At 45.7% G+C, this 18,629-nt stretch overlaps 1 protein-coding gene across 16 annotated transcripts in view; it reads right to left on the reverse strand.

Annotated features, from left to right (window-relative positions):
* The window catches only part of LOC110538223 (G patch domain-containing protein 8), a 34,037-nt gene that overhangs the window by 6,536 nt on the left and 8,872 nt on the right, over positions 1-18,629 (reverse strand). Inside the window, exons 3-8 of one of the 16 annotated variants that reach the window (XM_021624909.3) lie at positions 15,308-15,329; positions 13,756-13,774; positions 11,252-11,324; positions 5,414-5,455; positions 2,062-2,129; positions 1,844-1,930 (exon numbers count right to left, since the gene is read on the reverse strand). In XM_021624909.3, the coding sequence (XP_021480584.3) occupies positions 1,844-1,930; positions 2,062-2,088 (114 nt within the window). In that variant the 5' untranslated portion in view covers positions 2,089-2,129; positions 5,414-5,455; positions 11,252-11,324; positions 13,756-13,774; positions 15,308-15,329. Of the gene's footprint in view, positions 1-1,843; positions 1,931-2,061; positions 2,130-5,413; positions 7,145-11,251; positions 13,602-13,755; positions 13,775-15,307; positions 17,586-18,629 lie in introns of those variants that run through there. The other 15 variants (XM_090193292.1, XM_021624905.3, XM_090193291.1 and 12 more) reach the window with 15 other exon arrangements.

An 18,629-nucleotide genomic window follows, 5' to 3' on the forward strand; every position in this document is an offset into this window, starting at 1 on the left:
GGCTTGGTACTGGTTGAGTAATCCACAGGAAATGCTATGGTTGTTTATCATGGAGGTTAAAAAGTTCAATAACTGAAAGAAATCACAAGGTAACAAATTTAAGTGTACAAGGATTGTGCTCGCAGGTTGTTGTTTATACAGGGCATTCGGAAAGTATTCAGACCTCTTCCCCTTTTCCAAATTTTATTACATTACAGCCTTATTCTAAAATGGATAAAATAATTGTTTCCCCCTCAATCTACACACAATTCCCCATAATGACAAAGCGAAAACAGTTTTATTTTTACACAATAATTAAAAACAGAAATATCTTATTTACAACATCCTTGAGATGTTTCTACAACTTGATTGGAGTCTACCTGTGGTAAATTCAATTGATTGGACATGATTTGGAAAACTATATAAAAGGTCCCACAGTTGACAGTGCATGATGTCAAAGGAATTGTCCATAGAGCTCCGAGACAGGATTGTGTCGAGGCACAGATCTGGGGAACGGTACCAAAAAACGATCCCTTAGAAAAACAGTGTCCTCCATCATTCTTAAATGGAAGAAGTTTGAAACCACCAAGACTCTTCCTAGAGTCAATATATAGCCTAGTGGTTAGAGTGTTGGGCCAGTAACCGAAAGGTAGCTGGATCGAATCCCCAAGCTGACAAGGTAAAATTCTGTTGTTCTGCCCTGAACAAGGCAGCTTAACCCACTGTTCCCCAGGCGCCGAAGACGTGGATGTCGACACATTGGGTTAAATGTGGGAGACACATTTCAGTTGAATGTGTTTAGTTGTACAAGATTCTCTGGTCTGATGAAACCAAGATTGAACATCTGGCCTGAAAGCCAATTGTCACATCTGGAGGAAGCCTGGCAGCATCAATCTGTGGGGACGTTTTACAGCAGCAGGAGGGATCGAGGTGCAGAAATAAGTTTCTGGAGACCTGCTCCTACAAGACAGTGACCCGAAGCACACAACCAAGTCAATGCAGGAGTGGCTTCGGGACAAGTCTGTCAGGTTGTCCTTGATTGGCCCAGCCAGAGCATCTCTGGAGACCTGAAAATAGCTGTGGAGCAATTCAACCTGACAGAGCTTGAGAGGATCTGCAGAGAAGAATGGGATAAACTCCCCAAATACAGGTGTGCCAAGTTTGAAGCGTCATACCCAAGAAGACTCGAGGCTGTAAACGCTGCCAAAGGTGCTTCAAAAAAAGGGTTTGAAATAAATTGTTACATTTTTTTCTGAATTTGCAAACATTTCTAAAAACATGTTTTTGATTGTCGTTAAGGGGTAGATTATGAGGGACATAAAAAACAAAAAATCTATTTTAGAATAAAGTAACAAAATGAGGAAAAAGCCAAGGGGTCTGAATACTTTCCAAATGCACTGCATATGTCATTTCTGCAGATATACCGGTAACACGCTAAAATAAATTATTTGGCACATGCATGACAGTATGAGCATTCCAGTAGCTCCATTGACTGAGCATCTGTCTGTCTGTCTCATATATTAAGAATCTCACACCAGCACAGACAGCAACTCCTCACATGAAGTCATCCAATTTTCTCCACTAGAAAGAAGCGCATGGGAGTGGGAGATGAGGAACAGGAGAAGCTCTATGATTCTCCAAGGCCGATTTTACTGCACCGACACACAGAACGGCAGCAGAATCCTAACAAGACAAGGCTATGAGTCACTGGCACAGGAGAAAAACAAGAAGGTATGCAAATGCAGGAAACGGGGTCACCTTGAAGCGAAGGAACAAATGCTAATGAGAGATTGTTGAAACGAGGACCTTGAGAAGAGAGGCGTATGTATGGCTGGATTGAGTTGGCTAGTAAGAAGAGTCTCACCTTGTATTTCTGCTGTAATTCCTCTGTGACTTCCTTCTCCACCTCCAGCACTTTCCTCTTCTCTGTAGCATCTTCGGCAACATCCAACTACACACACAATATGTAAGTTAACAAACTCGCTAAGAACAAACTAAAATAAAACTCACAAATACACAGACCCATTTTAGAATACAAAATGTAGAACATGGATATTTTGCGAGCCACTGACTGTGTCTTACCTCCATCTCCATGCGTCCCATCCCCATGACATCATATTTAAGGATGATGGGCACAGGGTCGGTGCGTCCTGGGGGGAGAGAGACAGAGAGAGGGGGAGGTGAGGCTCTGACACTGGGACGAGGGGACAGCTCGGGGACAGCCTGCTTTTAGAGCACAGGGTGCTGGGGTTAGAGAATATTGCCTTGAAGTGCAAAGAGACCAGAAAAGCTACAGTGAACCAAACACCAGCCATTCTCACAGCTTACCATAGCCACCAGGCACAGCACAGCTTAAGTACCCTGACTACTTCTCAGCTGGGTTCTCTTTCTAGAAAGACGCATCCAAATTGCTGCACTGATCCTAGTTCTAAGAGGTAACCAGCAGAGGCCATATGAGCAGTTCAGAGACGTCCATTTGGATAAGGGAGGGGAGAGGAAAAGGAAATGGAGGGATAAAGTATGCTGGACAAAAACGGAGAGGCAAGGACAGGGTTTAAGCCTGTATCTGTCGCAGTCTCTCTGTGTCTCCCTCCAGTCTCTACTACTGAGCGTAGCCTCTCTCTCCCCTCCCTCCTCCAGTACAGCAGTCCTGTTCAACAAGAACGCCAAGTTTACCAAGGACAATACTGCCAGAGGGGCTGGCTGACGCAGCTGCTACAGATTACTGAGCAGAACACCACTGCGACAACATAGTACAGCCTCCCCATCACCCAGCTCTGAACAGCCCAGTGACTGACCCCACAACCCCCTGTACTGTCCCATAGGAGACCCAGCCTCAGCTCCCCCTCTACCCCAGGCCTCTCATCATGGCCCTGGCCTAACAGGCTCTCCCCCGCTTTCCCTCAGTCTACTTAAGCCATGTTACGTAAGCTGTGAAAAGAGCTAGATCAGAAGGAAATTAACTTTAGAAAAATAAATGAACCAACCAAAAACAACCAGAAAACAGAATGAAACAGAAAAATATCAAAACTATGTTGGAGATTTGACACGTAATTGCTTAATCCACTCATAATCAGCCAAACGAAGCAGAGAGAGAGAGTAAATAAAGGACAAGCACTGAACTACAGCGGAGTGACGTCACAGGCCAGGAATCGCCATGGTGACATTGCAGGGGAGGGGATACTTACCTGAGAAAATAGGGTATGGGGTGGGGTTGGACAGACAGGGGTTCTCAAAACAAAAAAGGCACAAAACAGAATTTGGACTAGTCTGCTGCAGCAGTGGCTGTTGGTTGGCAGCCAGATTCACAGTAAATCAGATAAGAGTCCAATCAGCACTTCAGTTTGGTTTCAGTTTTTTTTCTCTCTCCTTACTCAAGATTACGTTATTATCCTCTTGGTCGATTTTAGACTCAGTTTATACCCTTGGGCAAGAGCTATTATTAACATTTTAAAGATGCTTGTCTTTAGTTAACAGGGCTAGGAATTAACAAATCCACAATCGGAAACAAATAATGACTAACTATTATTTCCACATAGCACAACCTATTAGCGATTATAAACTGGGTGGTTCGAGCCCTGAATGCTGATTGGCTGAAAGCCGTGGTTATCAGACCTTATACCACGGGTATAACAAAATATTTATTTTTACTGTTCTAAATACATTGGCAACCAGTTTATAATAGCAATAAGGCACCTTGGGGGTTTGTGGTATATGGATAACATACCACGGCTAACAGCTGTATCTAGGAACTCTGTGTTGCGTCGTAACTAAGAACAGCCCTTAGCCGCGGTATTTTTGCCATATACTACACCCCCTCGTGCCTTATTGCTTAATTCTAATCCACATGCCCCTCTACCTCACTAGTGAGGAGAATAGACTGTAGTCTCATTCTGAAACTAAAAGAGCAGGTTTGGTTTGCATCTTAAATCATGTGATAACTAATAATGTAGGGCAGTAACGACATCAGCGGTCTGATCGCATAAAACCAGACATATTAAAAGGGGCTAGTGATAACACAGTGACTACAGTCTTCTATTGCAATGGAAGCCAGCGTGATAATCAGCATTGGCATAACAGGGCAGCAGCATAGGCTTACATACCTAATGTATTCATTAGTGCCAGAATACAGATGTGAGACTAATTAATTCCTAGCCCATGGGGGGAAAAAAACCAACCCAAATTTAATTTGAATCCTCTCTGTTAACATCTGTCTGTTCTCTGAATTGTTATTGTTCTCTGAATTGTTCTTGTATCATTGTTATGGTCACAGCCCAATGGTATAATCCTAATTCTTAAATTATAGCCGTATGTGGATCAAATAAGGGCCTGTCTGGACTCCAAACCCCACTACAGTGTCTGTCTGCCGGTTGGACACATTAAGGCATGGTCTCATACTAACTCTTTCAGACAATTTATGACCTGAAAATGTGGTCGCGGCACCGTATGGCGGGGTGTGACACAATTGCCAAATTGAGCTTCGTACCACATCGCCGTGCGCCCCTCAAATTTTGTAACAATGTGGAGGGCTCCGTATAGCTCCGCGTTGACCTGATTGGTTGACAGTAGGTGGGAGGTCCTGTATAAAACACAAACTCACATCCTTGACAACAGCTCTGCGCTGCTCCCTGAAGCGCAAGAAGTATCAACGCCCTGACTTCTGCAGAGGCCGTTTCACCATAAATGCTGCACAGTCAATGCAGACGTCCAAATGACAATGCAGCGCCTTTCACCCTAGGCGATCCGGAGCCTGCTGGTTTTCTGTTCTACCTGATAATTAATTGCACCCAGGTCTAAAATCAGTCCCTAATTAGAGGGGAACAATGAAAACACAGTGGAACTAGCGTCGAGGTCGAGAGTAGAGCTTGATGGACCTAGACTATTAGAGTGAATATTAAGCAGTCCAACCACAAGGGGGACTGCTTGAGACCAGCCCAGAGACAGACAGACAGGCCACTGCAGTAAAGCTCTCCACCAATGGACCAGTTCACTGAGAACACGGGGGAGGAGTCACAATCCAGGCACCTAATCTTCATGAAATACGATTTTTTTTTTTTTTTACAATTACAGAAGATGTCCCCAACTATAACCATTTTTAAAAACACAGTGACAATACCTTCAGCATTACCCATTCCAGTGGACAACAAAGGCACCGGACAAAAAAGTGTGCATCTAAATGACAGTGTGAATCACAAGGTAAAAAAAAAAATATTTAAAAAATAACTGAAAACAAAATGAGAATGTTTCTAAGAGTAATGTAGATGTATATATGATAATATACAAGCAGCAGAATGAGTACTAATACTGATAGAGAATTGAAAGCCTATGTAGCATTGGTGCTCTGATGACGGGAAAACAACAAATGAAAGAAATGAGAGGGAAAAAAACAAAACAAAATAAAAACAATTCAATCGGGGGGAAAAATAACATTTACCACTAAGTTTACCATCAGCACAACATGGGCAGGATCAAATCGCTGTAAAAAAGAAACACCAATTGGTTAAGCAGGAAGATTCGAGGCACATAGAGAAGGGCGGATGGGGTGGGGATGGGAGTTGGAAGGGAGGGGTCGGGGGTGGGGGGGTTAAAAGCCCTCCTCTCCTCTCTTCACTCTTGGCCCTCTGGGTGCTTACAGGGATCTCCTCTCACCACCACACTCTCTCACCCACCATCCCAGTCCTGGGTCTTTCTACCCCAATATCCCATGGGTGCCTGGACCCCCTGTTCCTCTCTCCTGTACGCCTATATCTGTGGTAAGTAACCCACAGGACCCCTCACTTTTCCTTCACCCTACCCCAAAGACTGAGAGCTAGAGCCAGCAGCTGGCTTCGATAACATCCCCATCAGATAAGCGCTCTGGGGGAGTTGAGTTGGACTCTGTTCTTCAGGGTAGGGGATGATTGTTTAAACAGCTGAATCTGAGGACAGATCCACTTGGAACAGGGCGAGGTTCCCTGTCCGGCTGTCCTACAGATCATGCTTTAAATGTAGTGTGTTAAAATATCTATCGCATCTGCTAGAATAAAGAGGAATTACCATGCCTCATTTGATACGAGCATGCAACCAATCAGCTGCCCCTGACAACAGAACACCACTCGACACACAGCCACCATTCTCCCCTCTGTCAGCCTCACAGACAGATGTTTGTCTTGTCAGCCTGGTAAGCCTAGATTCCCCCAAATCCCCTCACTGTCCCACTGTCAGCAAGCTCAGTTTGGGACATGCTTACCCCCAGGATGGTGAACATAGACAGAAAGGTACCTGAAAAAGTGGGCCACAGGGCTTTGAGCAGTGCTTAGGAGACTTGGTCTAGCACTAAGTGTGCAACAACAGGAAAATAACAGTCAAATTACTATTTAGAGTTGAATTTTAAGTACTCCATGGAGCATATGAAGGGTACTTTGAGTGTAGCACGGTAGCCTATACAGAGCACTGCTTAAATCCCCAGATGACTGACACAGTCGAGGCAGGCAGGGTAGAACCTCTGGGACAGACATGCTGTGCGGGGGGGAAGGCCAAAGGGAGAGGGGTGATGGGTGTGTGTGACATTGGTGGACATGGGAGGGAGGGGCAGACACATTTTGGGTGCAGGAGGGGGGAGTGAGGTTCTCCCTGTAAGTTTTCCCTAGGGCCCCCGTCCGTGACTGACACACACAAATTCACACGTCTCAGTCCCACATGACAACCGCTCGCATACATACAGTACACACTCACTCCACAGGTTTGAAGGTAAATACAGGCAGGTGGGGGAAAAGGGGGCTACTCTGCAAGCCATTCAAAAGACTGAGCCGTGGTCACAGCCAATCAGAACCCCCAACCATGGCAGCCACAGACACTCAAAGGGAAAAACACAAATCTAAAGAGACTTGGAGCTGGTGATTCTACAGGATGTGATGCAATCTTTGGTTACTAGGATCTACCTTGATTTTAATTGGATTTCGGTTGGGTTTTTCGTACTTGGAATCAAAGCACTGTAGGTACTTGTGAGCAGATTGTGAAAAGTGAAATAATAGTTTAGTGGTTTATAAAGACAAGAGGAAGCCGAGAGAGGCCAGTATTAGCCTACGTTGTAAAGGGGGGGTGTTACATTGAGGTAAATTGTAGAGAGTGGGAGAAACACACACACTTATACGCACACATACAGAGGGAATCCAACAAACCTTACCTAAAAAAGGGGCAAAAAGAACAAAAGAAGAAATAAGAACAGAGTCAATACAGTGAAAACTCAAAGCACAGGGGAAACATTGCTATCAAGTCAAAAATGCTTCTGTTCTGACAGGAGGGGAGAGAACGAGTATAATCCTGTATTTTTATTAGAATATGATCCCACAGATTCATTCCATAGTGATGTGATGGCGTGATACGGTGATTGTGTTATAAGTCCACTCTGGAGTAAAGTAGATGACCATATTTTGTCGGGTTCAGACACAGGACCATTCATATAAACAACAATTGGACATGCAGGCAGGCTAATTGCCACAAACAAGACTCATCTACCCACAGAGCAGAGGCCACTGCTTACATAACCACACTGTACTGACACCATGCAAACAGCAACACAAGAGCTACACTCAACCAATTTAAATATTTGACAGAGTCATTTAGCAGACGCTCTTATCCAGAGCAAATTACAGGAGCAATTGGGGTTAACTGCCTTGCTCAAGGGCACAGATAGTCGGCTCAGGGATTCGAAACGGAAACCTTTCAGTTACTGGCCTAACGCTCTTAACCAAAATGGCTACCTGCCGCTTAGGTCATAAGCCGGAAACGTTTACAGATTATCACCTCAAAACACACAAATACAACCCCCTTTATTCGCTAGATTACTGACAGACAGCAGGTCCATTTTTAAAATGCATATTTAAAAACAAAACACCCTGTCCTGTCTGTCTGTCTCAATCCTGTTATCAATGCATCAGAGTCATGGGTTGCCGCAGTGCTTTCACACACTCACAGACAGGTAGTTCCTAATGTGTCCTGTAGGAGGTCCTGGACTGTAGGGCCTCTGGCTGCTAGCTGGTAACAGAGAAGTGGATTGAAAGCCCTACATGTCCATGAGCAGAGGAGAGGAGAGAGCGCAGAAATACCAGGAACTCCTGCCAACCTCCTTGCAACCAGCCCCTGGCATGAGCCTCAATCCACCATTCCTCATGGGACAGAGTCGAGACCATCAGCAGCAAGCAAGACGCCACGCAACGGCTGTGTCCTCTTCAAGGCCAGAGATGATGAGTCGTTGACACAAGTGTAAAAACCTCTTCAAAAAGCTTCTCAGCATACGAGAGCGTTGTTGGTATTACATTTACCGTGGCTGCTGTGTGTGTGGCATTACTCTGTGTGACTGTTGTGTTTAGCACAGTGCTGCCAAATGGGAGGGTGGGACAGATCCCCAGCTAGATGAGCCATGGCTAAACACTACAGACAGAAAAGCAGACAATAACAGAATGCAGTGTGCCCTGCGCTACATACACTACTCGCCTCCTTTAAAACAAATAGCCAGCTGACCTGACTGACGCATGTCTTAACTCAGTGCAGATCCTCATGTTGCACCAGAGGCTACTACTGCAGGGAGGCTGGCAGTCTACAGTTGCATAAGCAGCATTGTAACGGCATCCTCCTCTAAAAGCAAGTATAAAAACAAGGTTCTCTAACACGGGCCTATTTATCCACTTAGTAAGACATTAAGATGCAAATGTAGCATTCGACACAATGTTACAATCACCTGCTCAGGGTGTCAGACTGAGCAAGAGGACCCAGTAGTGTACGGTTTTGAGAGGGAGAAGGCATCCAGGCACTGTGTCCTGGTTGAAAACAAGACAGTGTGTTAGGAGATAGAGAATGAGCAGACTGGGACGTTTCCCATTAGCGTGTTGTAATGCAGCCCAGATGCTTCCTGCTGGGTGGGTAGGGAAAGGCTGGTGTGACTAAGGGAACAGGGCGAGAGAGAGGAACGATGGAGGGATGAGAAAAGGCTGGGTGAAAGACGGGTCTGGGTTGTGTAGCTAGCTCTGGGCGGAAACAAATGAGAGTGAAAGGGGTTGGATGAAGAGGTTAAGAAGAGGTTACTTCCCCTGGACTCAGACCCTGGACTCAGCCCCATGAAGTAGACACACCCACTCTAAACCAATTCTCAATAGACGACATGGACCAACCAGCCTGCCAACTATGACATCATTCAAAGCTGAATGATGTCTACACTACATAGGGCTCTACAGTGCGACCATTTTACTCGCATAGGCACCTAAAAATGTTGTTGTGCGACCTGGAACTTTCATTTCGAGGCACCAGTGCGCCTAGAAAAATGTACGATTCTAGCTTAATAACCCAAAATATTTTGCATTGTGCTCCAAAATGTATTCGCGTGCGCTTACATTTTTACAACTTAGGCGCACACGGGCTCCTTGTAAAAAAGGTCAGCGTAGAGACTTGCTATTCATTACCCGCTTATAGAGAGAGGGGAAGGAGAGGGAGAGCCGGGGAGACGTGAGATGGAGAGAAAGAGGACAGGTGCGAGTATGAGAGAGGGGAGGGGCAGATACTGAGTGAGCGAGGGAAGAGAATGTAGCATAGCAGGCAGGAGTTGAGTGTAGAGAAGCCAGGGCGCTGCACCACTAGGACCAAGCAAATGAGGCTGTGAGCTGAGCTGAACTAAAGAGGTTGAGGTGGCCTAAGCCCCACCCACACAAACACAGCTCTCTCCAGCCAGCCTATGCTGGCCTGCCAATCCCTGCCTATAGAGGAAAAACAGCATGGACCACAGCCAACAGCTCTGCATCCTGCACCGAGTGTTGCTGCTGCATGATATTCTGAAGGCTGTTTTCAGACCAAGACAGTCCTACACACAGACACAGACATGAAAGCTTGTACTAGCACAGAAGCGCAGACAGATAACATGCAAACACGTGTTTGGGCTGCCTAATGAAAGTTCACCTGGACATTACAGGTCAAAGAGAGGAGGAACTGCAGAGACAGACACTGAGTGCATTGGCTGTACGGTCTTGTCTGTCACTACTAAACTCAGAGGCCTTTATGCTCAAACCCTTGCCAGCCAACTAAAAACACCATCTGACATGAGCTGTGGTCAATCAGTGCACACAATATGCATCAATACAATTCATTCAAATAAGTTAATAGTGAATTACCATAGAAACCCTGAAATAACAGAAAACCAGTGTAACCCCTAAAGTAACCCAACCAGATTAGCTTTAAATTAATATAAATAAAGTGCCAGTTAACAGGGAGAGATCAATAACAGAAATGGAGGGAGTGAGATTAACCGTTTTTAAATCTAACCAACATATTGACTGAATTACTTTGACTGAGTACTGGGGAGGCATAGGTGATTATATATATATATATATATATATATATATATATATATATATATATATATATATATATGATTATATTATACATAGCTAGATACAGACCACATCAGTTACAGTAACTTTGCAATCGTCTACGAGCACATATCCAACCCTACAGCGACTTGTATCACTGTACTAATCCCCACAGCTATGAAGCCCAGACATTCTAGAAACGGAGGTGAAATTCCAAACATGACACAGGTGTTCAAAGGCAAACTAACTTGACTCTTGATCAGTGGAACATCTGAGAATCAGACCTGGACTCTGTCTGCTACACACTTCAGTGGAACCAAGCAGGGTACACACAGGCATTCCACCATCAGACTGTCTTTTTTGGAGGAGAATGAACAGCAGCTCCCATTGGCTGAGGGCAGTGTGTCTCAAGGGAGCTTGTGAGCATCAGTGCGAGTGTGTGTGGGGTGGGCATGCATTCTTCATCCCCTTGAATTATTATTTTTTTTTTAATTAACTGGCCCACTTTAGTCAAATCTGCTCTAGGCTAAATGCATCATGGGAAGGGAACAGCAGTGGCGCAAAGAACAAACACCACCCCCCTCCTCCTCCTCCCTCTGCCCCGCCCATCCTGTCCCAGGGTGCATTACGCTATCCTTTCTACACCTAGTTCTGGCGAAGACCAGGGCAAGACCGACAGGGACAACTGTACCGGGTCATGCACTAAATACTCTGATCCTTGCCATCTACCATAAGAGGAAGACAGAGATCAGAAAAAGTACAGAAAATAGAAAGGAAACAGTTGAAAAGAAAAAAAAGTACAAAATAAAACCTGGAGAAAGGTGAGGCAAAGAGGAGGAGTACTGAGAGGAGAAGAGACGGTATTAGCACACATTTGAGAAAGGAGTATAGAGAGAGAGAGAAAGAGAAAGAGAGAGAGGTGAGTGTCTTCTTACCCTGCATGGTTTTGCCCAGTCCTTGCCCCAGCTTCCAGCCATGTTTCTGAAGCAGCCGGTGCCCAATGTTATCCTGGCAGACAGAACAGAGGAGAAAAAGACCAAAAACATTCCAATAATAAGAAAAGCTTTTCCCGTGGGCACGGGTCACAAACACATACAGGACTACTACCAAATCATCACCACCTCCTACACCATGTGACATCAGTGTCTTCCAGCACTGGGGGGAGGTGAGAAGGGAGGGGAGGGAGGGAGTGTGTAGTCTCTGAACTAACATCCTTATGGCCACACCGAGGGGTAGAGAAGGAGCCTACCCTAACAGGAACTGATTAAAACCTCTAAAGCTTACAAACTGGGGATGAAGCGTCCCATGTTCTACTCGTTGTTGTAACAGAGAATATCAGCTGTCTGGGAGGTACGAAGGGGAGGGAGGAAGAGGAGAAAGGAGACGGTAATATATGTATCACACGCGTATACATATATGAACCGCTATAGAGCGAGATCTATCGCACACAGACAAATGGAACAAAAACGAGGTATGGAAATCTTGCGTTAACAGAAAGAGGACCAGAACCTCCAAGCTTGTTGTGATTCCATAACCAAGACAGAGGGTAGCGCCACGGAAAAAATGCAGCCGTCACGAGAGAAATACAGCGAGAGAGGGGGAAAGAAAGAGAGAGCGAGAAAGTGCTAGGAGGGCCTTGGGTTACCATTACAAGGCCCAGGGTTGAGAGTGTGTATGACTGTGTAGGAGAGAGGAAGACATCAGGTGAGTGACTGAGACTTATAACGCTATGGGTCGGCAGTAAAAACAAAGTGAAAAGCAAGACTGTCGCACCACCACAAGCTACAGCACATCATCAAGCACAAAGAAAACAGAAACAATGAGATTTAAAAAATACATTTTCAAATTGTAAAAAGAAAGTTGCATTTCAGTTGTGATTATAACTATTCCAAGCTTTTCTACTACCATTCACCAGGGTGCTGCAATCTACCAAAAACATACAAACCAACCCCCAAAAAAGGATATTTATAATCACAAAGAGAGTAGATGTCAAATTTCAAACAGAAAACCAAGTGGGAGGGATTGAAACCAAACAGTAAAACAGCATGCATCTTTTTGTTGGAGTTGAACAAAAAGAGACGGTGTTAGTACTGGACTGTATATGATGATGCATATACAGAAGGGCAGGGTCAACAGAAGGCCTACAGACCAATGGTGTTAGTCTGAGATGGGCTCAAGCACAGAGGTGATGGTTGGACAGAGTCATAGTAGATTGTCTTGACAGAGAGAGGGCAGTGGAAGTGGATGGAGATGTAAGGGTGGTGGTGGGGTGGGGAAGTATGGGTTAGTGCATGTGGAAGGGGTAGTGGTTGTCACACACAGAACATGCTGCATCTCCGCCCATCTGCCTTTGTCACAGATGGATTTTAATCAATTTTATCGAGTCCCTGTGGTATTTCAACCCAAACTAGTACCCCCCCTCCCCCTGTATAACTAAGTAAACGCTCCCCGCTTGCTTATCGTTAACAAAAATATCATTACCTAATTGGTTTGTTTTAAGTGTGTCACATAAAATATTGTTGAAATGGCAACTCCCCTCCAAAGCCACCGACAATCTCCCTCATATACAGGATTTGTTGTAGAGCCTTGCTGATAAAATACCCAAATATTTGTTTTCCTACCTTACCCCAGGGAAAAGTTGAACTGCACCACTTCCTTGCTCTGTTTGGTTGGTGTTTTTTTCTCCTTGTCTAATTCCAGACAGGAACACCCAGTAGAACAGAGCCTGGGAATGGGGGATATATGAGCTGTATCTGTGTCAGATATGCTAGAGAGAGGGATCGCATGTGTACTTATAATAACTGGGGATATACATCACCTAGCATGGTGTCACCATATAAACATGTTCATGCTGGTTGCTAGACACATCAAGTCAAAGCAGACATAAATAAAAGAGGGGCTGGAGGACTACAATTCCCATGATCCTCTGCAGCCTCGTCGCTCTGCACTGCAGATGGTGCTGCAGTGGGCTCCTCCCTGCTCTCATTGACAAAGAGATCCTGGGGATGCTTTTAGTTCTAACCGCTGTAGCTGCCTGCAACAACCCACACTGAAAGACAAGCACTGGCTGAGCAGAGTAGTAGTTGATCTAATAGCACCTCTCAGGGGTGGTAGTGGGGGAAATCAAATGTAAGCCAATAGTCTGTAACCCTCCCCCATAATAACTCTAGCTGCATCTGTAAATTAGAATGAGGAAAACCAGGTGGGGCTGGTGATGGGGAGAAACTTCAGTCCAAAATGGCTGAGACTGATCGATGAGCCAATCAGAATGGACTGAGCAGAGTGTGAGGGCGGAGATGAGGCGCAGGCTGTGTGCTGAACAACAGTTGAATGAATGCACTAAATGAAGAAGAACACAGACAGACGGACGGACGATGAAAAGCAACGACGGCGAGTTCCAACAGCAGTGCAAGTGGAGTGAAGGCATTTCCATACGAACCTGGCTTTAAAATACTGGGCTGTCAAAAGAACAGTCACACGTGACACAATGTAAGAAACCGGCCAGTCACTAACGCTTTCAACTGCAATTTGTTTTAGAGTTTTTTCTTATTAAAAGAGCTAAAATCTTTATTTTGCCCTAAAAAATTTTTATAAAACACTGTACACAAAACAGAAATGTGGTAACTAGGCACGTCAATAAACTCACTGATTTAATGATTACTGTTAATATAGGAGAAATAAAAAGAAAATGTTATCCAAACAAGAGAAATCCACACCGAGTGTTGGTAGGGAGGGTAATGTGCATTGTGCTGTCACTGACACAGTGCATGGGAGGGGGAGGTGGAGGGAGGGTAAAAACCAAATAGATGGGGGTAAAGGAAGGAAGAGGTATACAGGGGGCACCATACCAGGAACCTGTGTGCGTCTTCAAACCTAGTGATGCTGACGGTGTAATTTTCTGTGTGTAGTAGAAGCTGGCTGTGTGTGAGCCTCACACTGGGGTTCAGAAGCCCCTTGCGTTATATGGGAGGTTTTTAATAGGGATTACTGCACCATCAGTGTCTTATGCCTTAACCCACAGAACAGACAGCACGCTAATCCACTTAACCAGAAATGAATGTCCAAAAAAAGATCAACCAAAACTTGGGTCATATTTAATATGATTATCTCTGTATGAGTGAGTGTCCCCCTGTGGAATGTGTGTTTTTACAGGAGTCTTGTGGAGCCGGGTCTGTTGGACAGAGCAGGGGGGCAGCTCTCCTCTTCCTTGTAAAGCTCTATTTCCAGCTCCGCTGTCCTTGGCGCTCTGTCTGTCTGCCTTGCACGCTCACATTCCTCCCTGCTGAGGCTCAGATAGGTGTGACTAAATGGAAACAACAGCCCCTGCATGGGCCTCAAGGGACTCAGGCCAAATAGAACAGACACCTTCCAACCAAGGCCCTGCACTCTTAGAACCACCATATTGGAGAGCAGTTGTTACCTAACCTTGGGTCTGTTCAGTTGACCTTGAGGAGTTGTGACTTAACCGGTGGACAGACTTGGTCAGGATCATTGGATCCATTACAATCAATGACCTTAAAAACATCTAACTGACCTCGTCAGTCTGCCTCCTGCAGTGTTGGAGCTGGTGCTAAATAGAGATGGAGCCCTAGGCGGGGTCAGGGTTGTAAAGGGGACGAGTGACTGACGGCAGATGACCTTTCCCTTGGTAATCTTCCAGGGGTTCATTTTCCCAAATGAAGGCTGGGAGGTGGTGGGAGAGTAACACTAACACATCACAGAGCAGAGAAAAGACACAGCTGGTGCCTGAGCAACAGCACAGTAGTCTGCGTATAATTGTGTGTTCCTCTAGGCTCTGTGTGTGTGTGTGTGTGTGTGTGTGTGTGTGGGCGAGCGAGCGAGCAATGTTGTTGCGCGTGTGGGTGGCAGTGAAAAAACACCTATACAAGGTTGATCATTGCAAAGACACCTACAGCTCTGTTGATACATGGATGTGAACAACAACATAGCCTTTAAGCAGTTGGTACATCGTCACAGTCTGTCAGACCCACCTCATGTTGATGATGTCAGCACCTGGACCCAGAGCAGAGAGACACCAAATAGCTGTTAGCACCCGTGATAACATACTGAGGGTGGGCAGGGGGTCAGTGTGTTACTGCAGTCGTACTGCACCATGAGAGTGTACTGTATGACCTTTGACCTGTCATACATCCCTGGGCATGTGCGTTTCCTTCTAATCTGACTGAGGTTTGATTCTAACTGAATATTGTTGCCAGTGGTGCTGTGATGTAGCAGACCCTGACTTGGTGCAGTGTCTCAGTAGCCAAAGGTAAAAGGCCGGAAAGCATCATGTGAAATGGCACGGTGTGAAATCAATCTTCTCTCTTAAGTTCGAGGCCAGCACAGTTTGTGCACAGGTGTTTTTTAAATTGAGTTTGCTCTTGTGTGTGTGAACGTGTGTGAACGTGTGTGTCTGAGGCTGCCCACTGGATCTCTCTCTCAGGGCCAGGGATTTGGAGGAGGGAACAGGGGTAGGGGACATTGGAGAAATGGGAGAGGGGAGGTGAAAAGGTGTTGTGATTAGGACAGAATGTGAGAGAGCTAGTACCGAATGATACCAAGTTAACACATGCAATGCAAAAAAACATTGTTAGAGAAAGAGCGAGAGAACAGAGGGGAAAGACAGAGAGAAAACGGATCCCAGTAAAGTACCACAGACCTCTAGCTGCCTACAGATCAGAACACACACACGGGTGGCAGGGGAGGGGCACAGAGAGGTGCGGGAGCTGCACACACAGCCAGCTCCGTGACGTGAGACACGCTGACAACTGTCACTGCCCCCGTCATCCCAGAGCCATGACACTGCTGCTGGAGTGTGAGTGTGTGTGTGTGTGTGTGTGGGGGGGGGGCAGCTGATGTTGGTGAGTGTGTTACAGCCTTTTGAAAATCAGACAAACCTAAGTGGAACTGTGAACTTTCAAAGCTGATCAACTGCAATTTCACTGAAATTAAAAAAAAGTTGTGTGTGTGTGTGTGTGTGTGTGTGTGTGTGTAATACGCATTATGTGAGCGCATGCGTCTGTGGTTGTAGTGACAGTCCTCTCTCTCTCCACGTGTGTCAGGAGCTGTAGTGCTACAGCCCGGCTCTCAGCACCCCTCCATAGACAATAGCGCAGGAGCAACAGAGCCACTTTACCCAGGTAGGCAGGCCACCTCTCCTGCTCTCCTCTCCACTCCTCTCTACCGCCCACCCACAGTGGGCTCCTGAGCCAGTGTGTGGGTTGGTGCTACGTGGCTCAGCTTAGTTTGGTCAATCCGCCCACCATGACAACCCATCAGGGTCTATATATGAGTCATATGAAGACCTATGGTGAAATGGTCAGGGCCAGACAGGAGTTTATCCCTCACATTTCATAAAGGAAGCCTTTTTAGCATGGCTTAGTAATGCTTTCAGAGCAGCAGGATAACAACAGAGCTAGGAGAAGGACAGACTGACCTTGCTGTTACCGCTGTTGTTACTGCTGCTGTCTATGTGCCTCACAACAGAACAGACACAGGATTATTTACACCAGAGTGCCTGGCTGCATAATTTGGCTGTTACAGCTACATGCTTAAGGCTAGCTCTCAACGTCTAGAGGTATAGTTGTGTGGGTGTGTGGCGTTTCGATGTAGACTGGCTGTATATAGTTTAAAACAAAAGCCTAAAAACCCTCCTCGTACCTACTTGTAAGTAAAGCTTTATTTATCAATGTAGCTGGAACTCTCGCCATGAACTCTCAATGCAGCTGGGCTAAGATACTGTTCTGCTGTGCCTTGAGATGCTCAGAATCAGATCAATAGTTGCAGTCAGAGGACATCCACTATGCCCTGAGGAGGAGAGGGGATAGAGGTTGTGGAGACAAGAGTGGAGTTCAGGCCTGCTCTCCGTGGTGCTTCAGAGAGAGACACGGAGAGAAAGGGGGAGGGAGAGATGGAAGGGGGAGTGAGAGAAAAGAGCTGCCTGCGATATTATCCATGTGCCTCGTCAGCGAAAAATGCAGTCCCAGTTGCACAAGCACCATGCCAGCACAGAATGACAGAGGGTACTGTACACCGAATCACTGTGTCGTAGAGAGAGAGAAAGAATTGTTTGAACATAGGTGCATGAAAGGAACAGAGAGGAGATGGATTGAGAGAGAGCAGAAAGACAGAGCGATGTGAAGACAGAAAGAGTGATACAGAGACAGTAAGAGAAGCGTTACAAGGAAACCCTAAAAAGATGGGAGTAGGAAAGCAGAGCGTGCAAATACAAACCGGGTCATTGCTGCTTAGCTAATAGGGGCCAATTCGCTGCAGGAGAGAAATGTCGAACACCCCAAGTTGTGTACAATACTGTAATGTTCTGAGATAACGGTCCTATATACACACAAACACAGAGTACACAAACTCCACACACACAAATACTAAACATACACTTCCATCTCCAAGCCTACACCTTTTCTCTTCTCTTGATGTGGAGTGGATAAGGCACTGAGTCCCTTTCCTTTACCAAATCAGGTCAGAGCAGAACAATCAGACCACATCTGATTCCCCTGTACCCCCCCCCCCCCCCCACCCACCCCAGTGTGTGTGTGTGTTGTGAACATGTATGCGAGTATGCAATTGTGTGCTACGCTTCCAATCTTGTTAGCCCAGAGAGTATTAGATTTGATTTTATTCATCAACAGGACCCCTCATGAGTATATCCATCTCATGATAGTGTTTCAGTGGCTAGGGTACTAGCAAGCCACAATTAACTATGGGAGAGTGTGTGTGTGCGTGTTGTAGAGGGGGCTAGAGAGGTTTGTACAAATGGCCTTTATTGCTAAATAGCCACGGTGTAATTTAGCACCGAGGGCAAGGGAGGCAAACAGGGATTAGCAATCTTCCACTACTAAACTCATGGACCTCTCGCTTCCCTAGAGGACATACACAAACACCATTTTACTGTACACTGCCCTTTTAACAGAGTGATTGGAAGGTATTTAAACTATAGACTGGTAACAGTGCCTTGTCCACTCCACTCTAACAATCCGGTGAACTAGTGCCTGGATGACTGAAAACGGGCTAAAAAAGACAGATGCATATTCAGAGTTAAGATCTACAATTAAAGTCAAATATAATCATGAATAATAATGAAAAAATAATCCTGTTCATCCAGCTAAGAGCTATCACACAGGAAATGGCACAGGAAGCAGAGGGCTTGGGAAGGGAGGGGGTATACAGTGATTCTACTGATTGGGTAGGGAGAATGGGTTGTCAAGGGAACACTGGACGTGTATCACACAGGCAGTACAGGGTGAAGGAAGGGGGCAAGGCTCTTATTCCTCTCTCTCTGGACCAATCATCCATTCT

Source organism: Oncorhynchus mykiss, chromosome 12 (genome assembly GCF_057628025.1).
Source record: "Oncorhynchus mykiss isolate SJ-2025 chromosome 12, ASM5762802v1, whole genome shotgun sequence".
NCBI classification, from domain to species: Eukaryota; Metazoa; Chordata; class Actinopteri; order Salmoniformes; family Salmonidae; genus Oncorhynchus; species Oncorhynchus mykiss.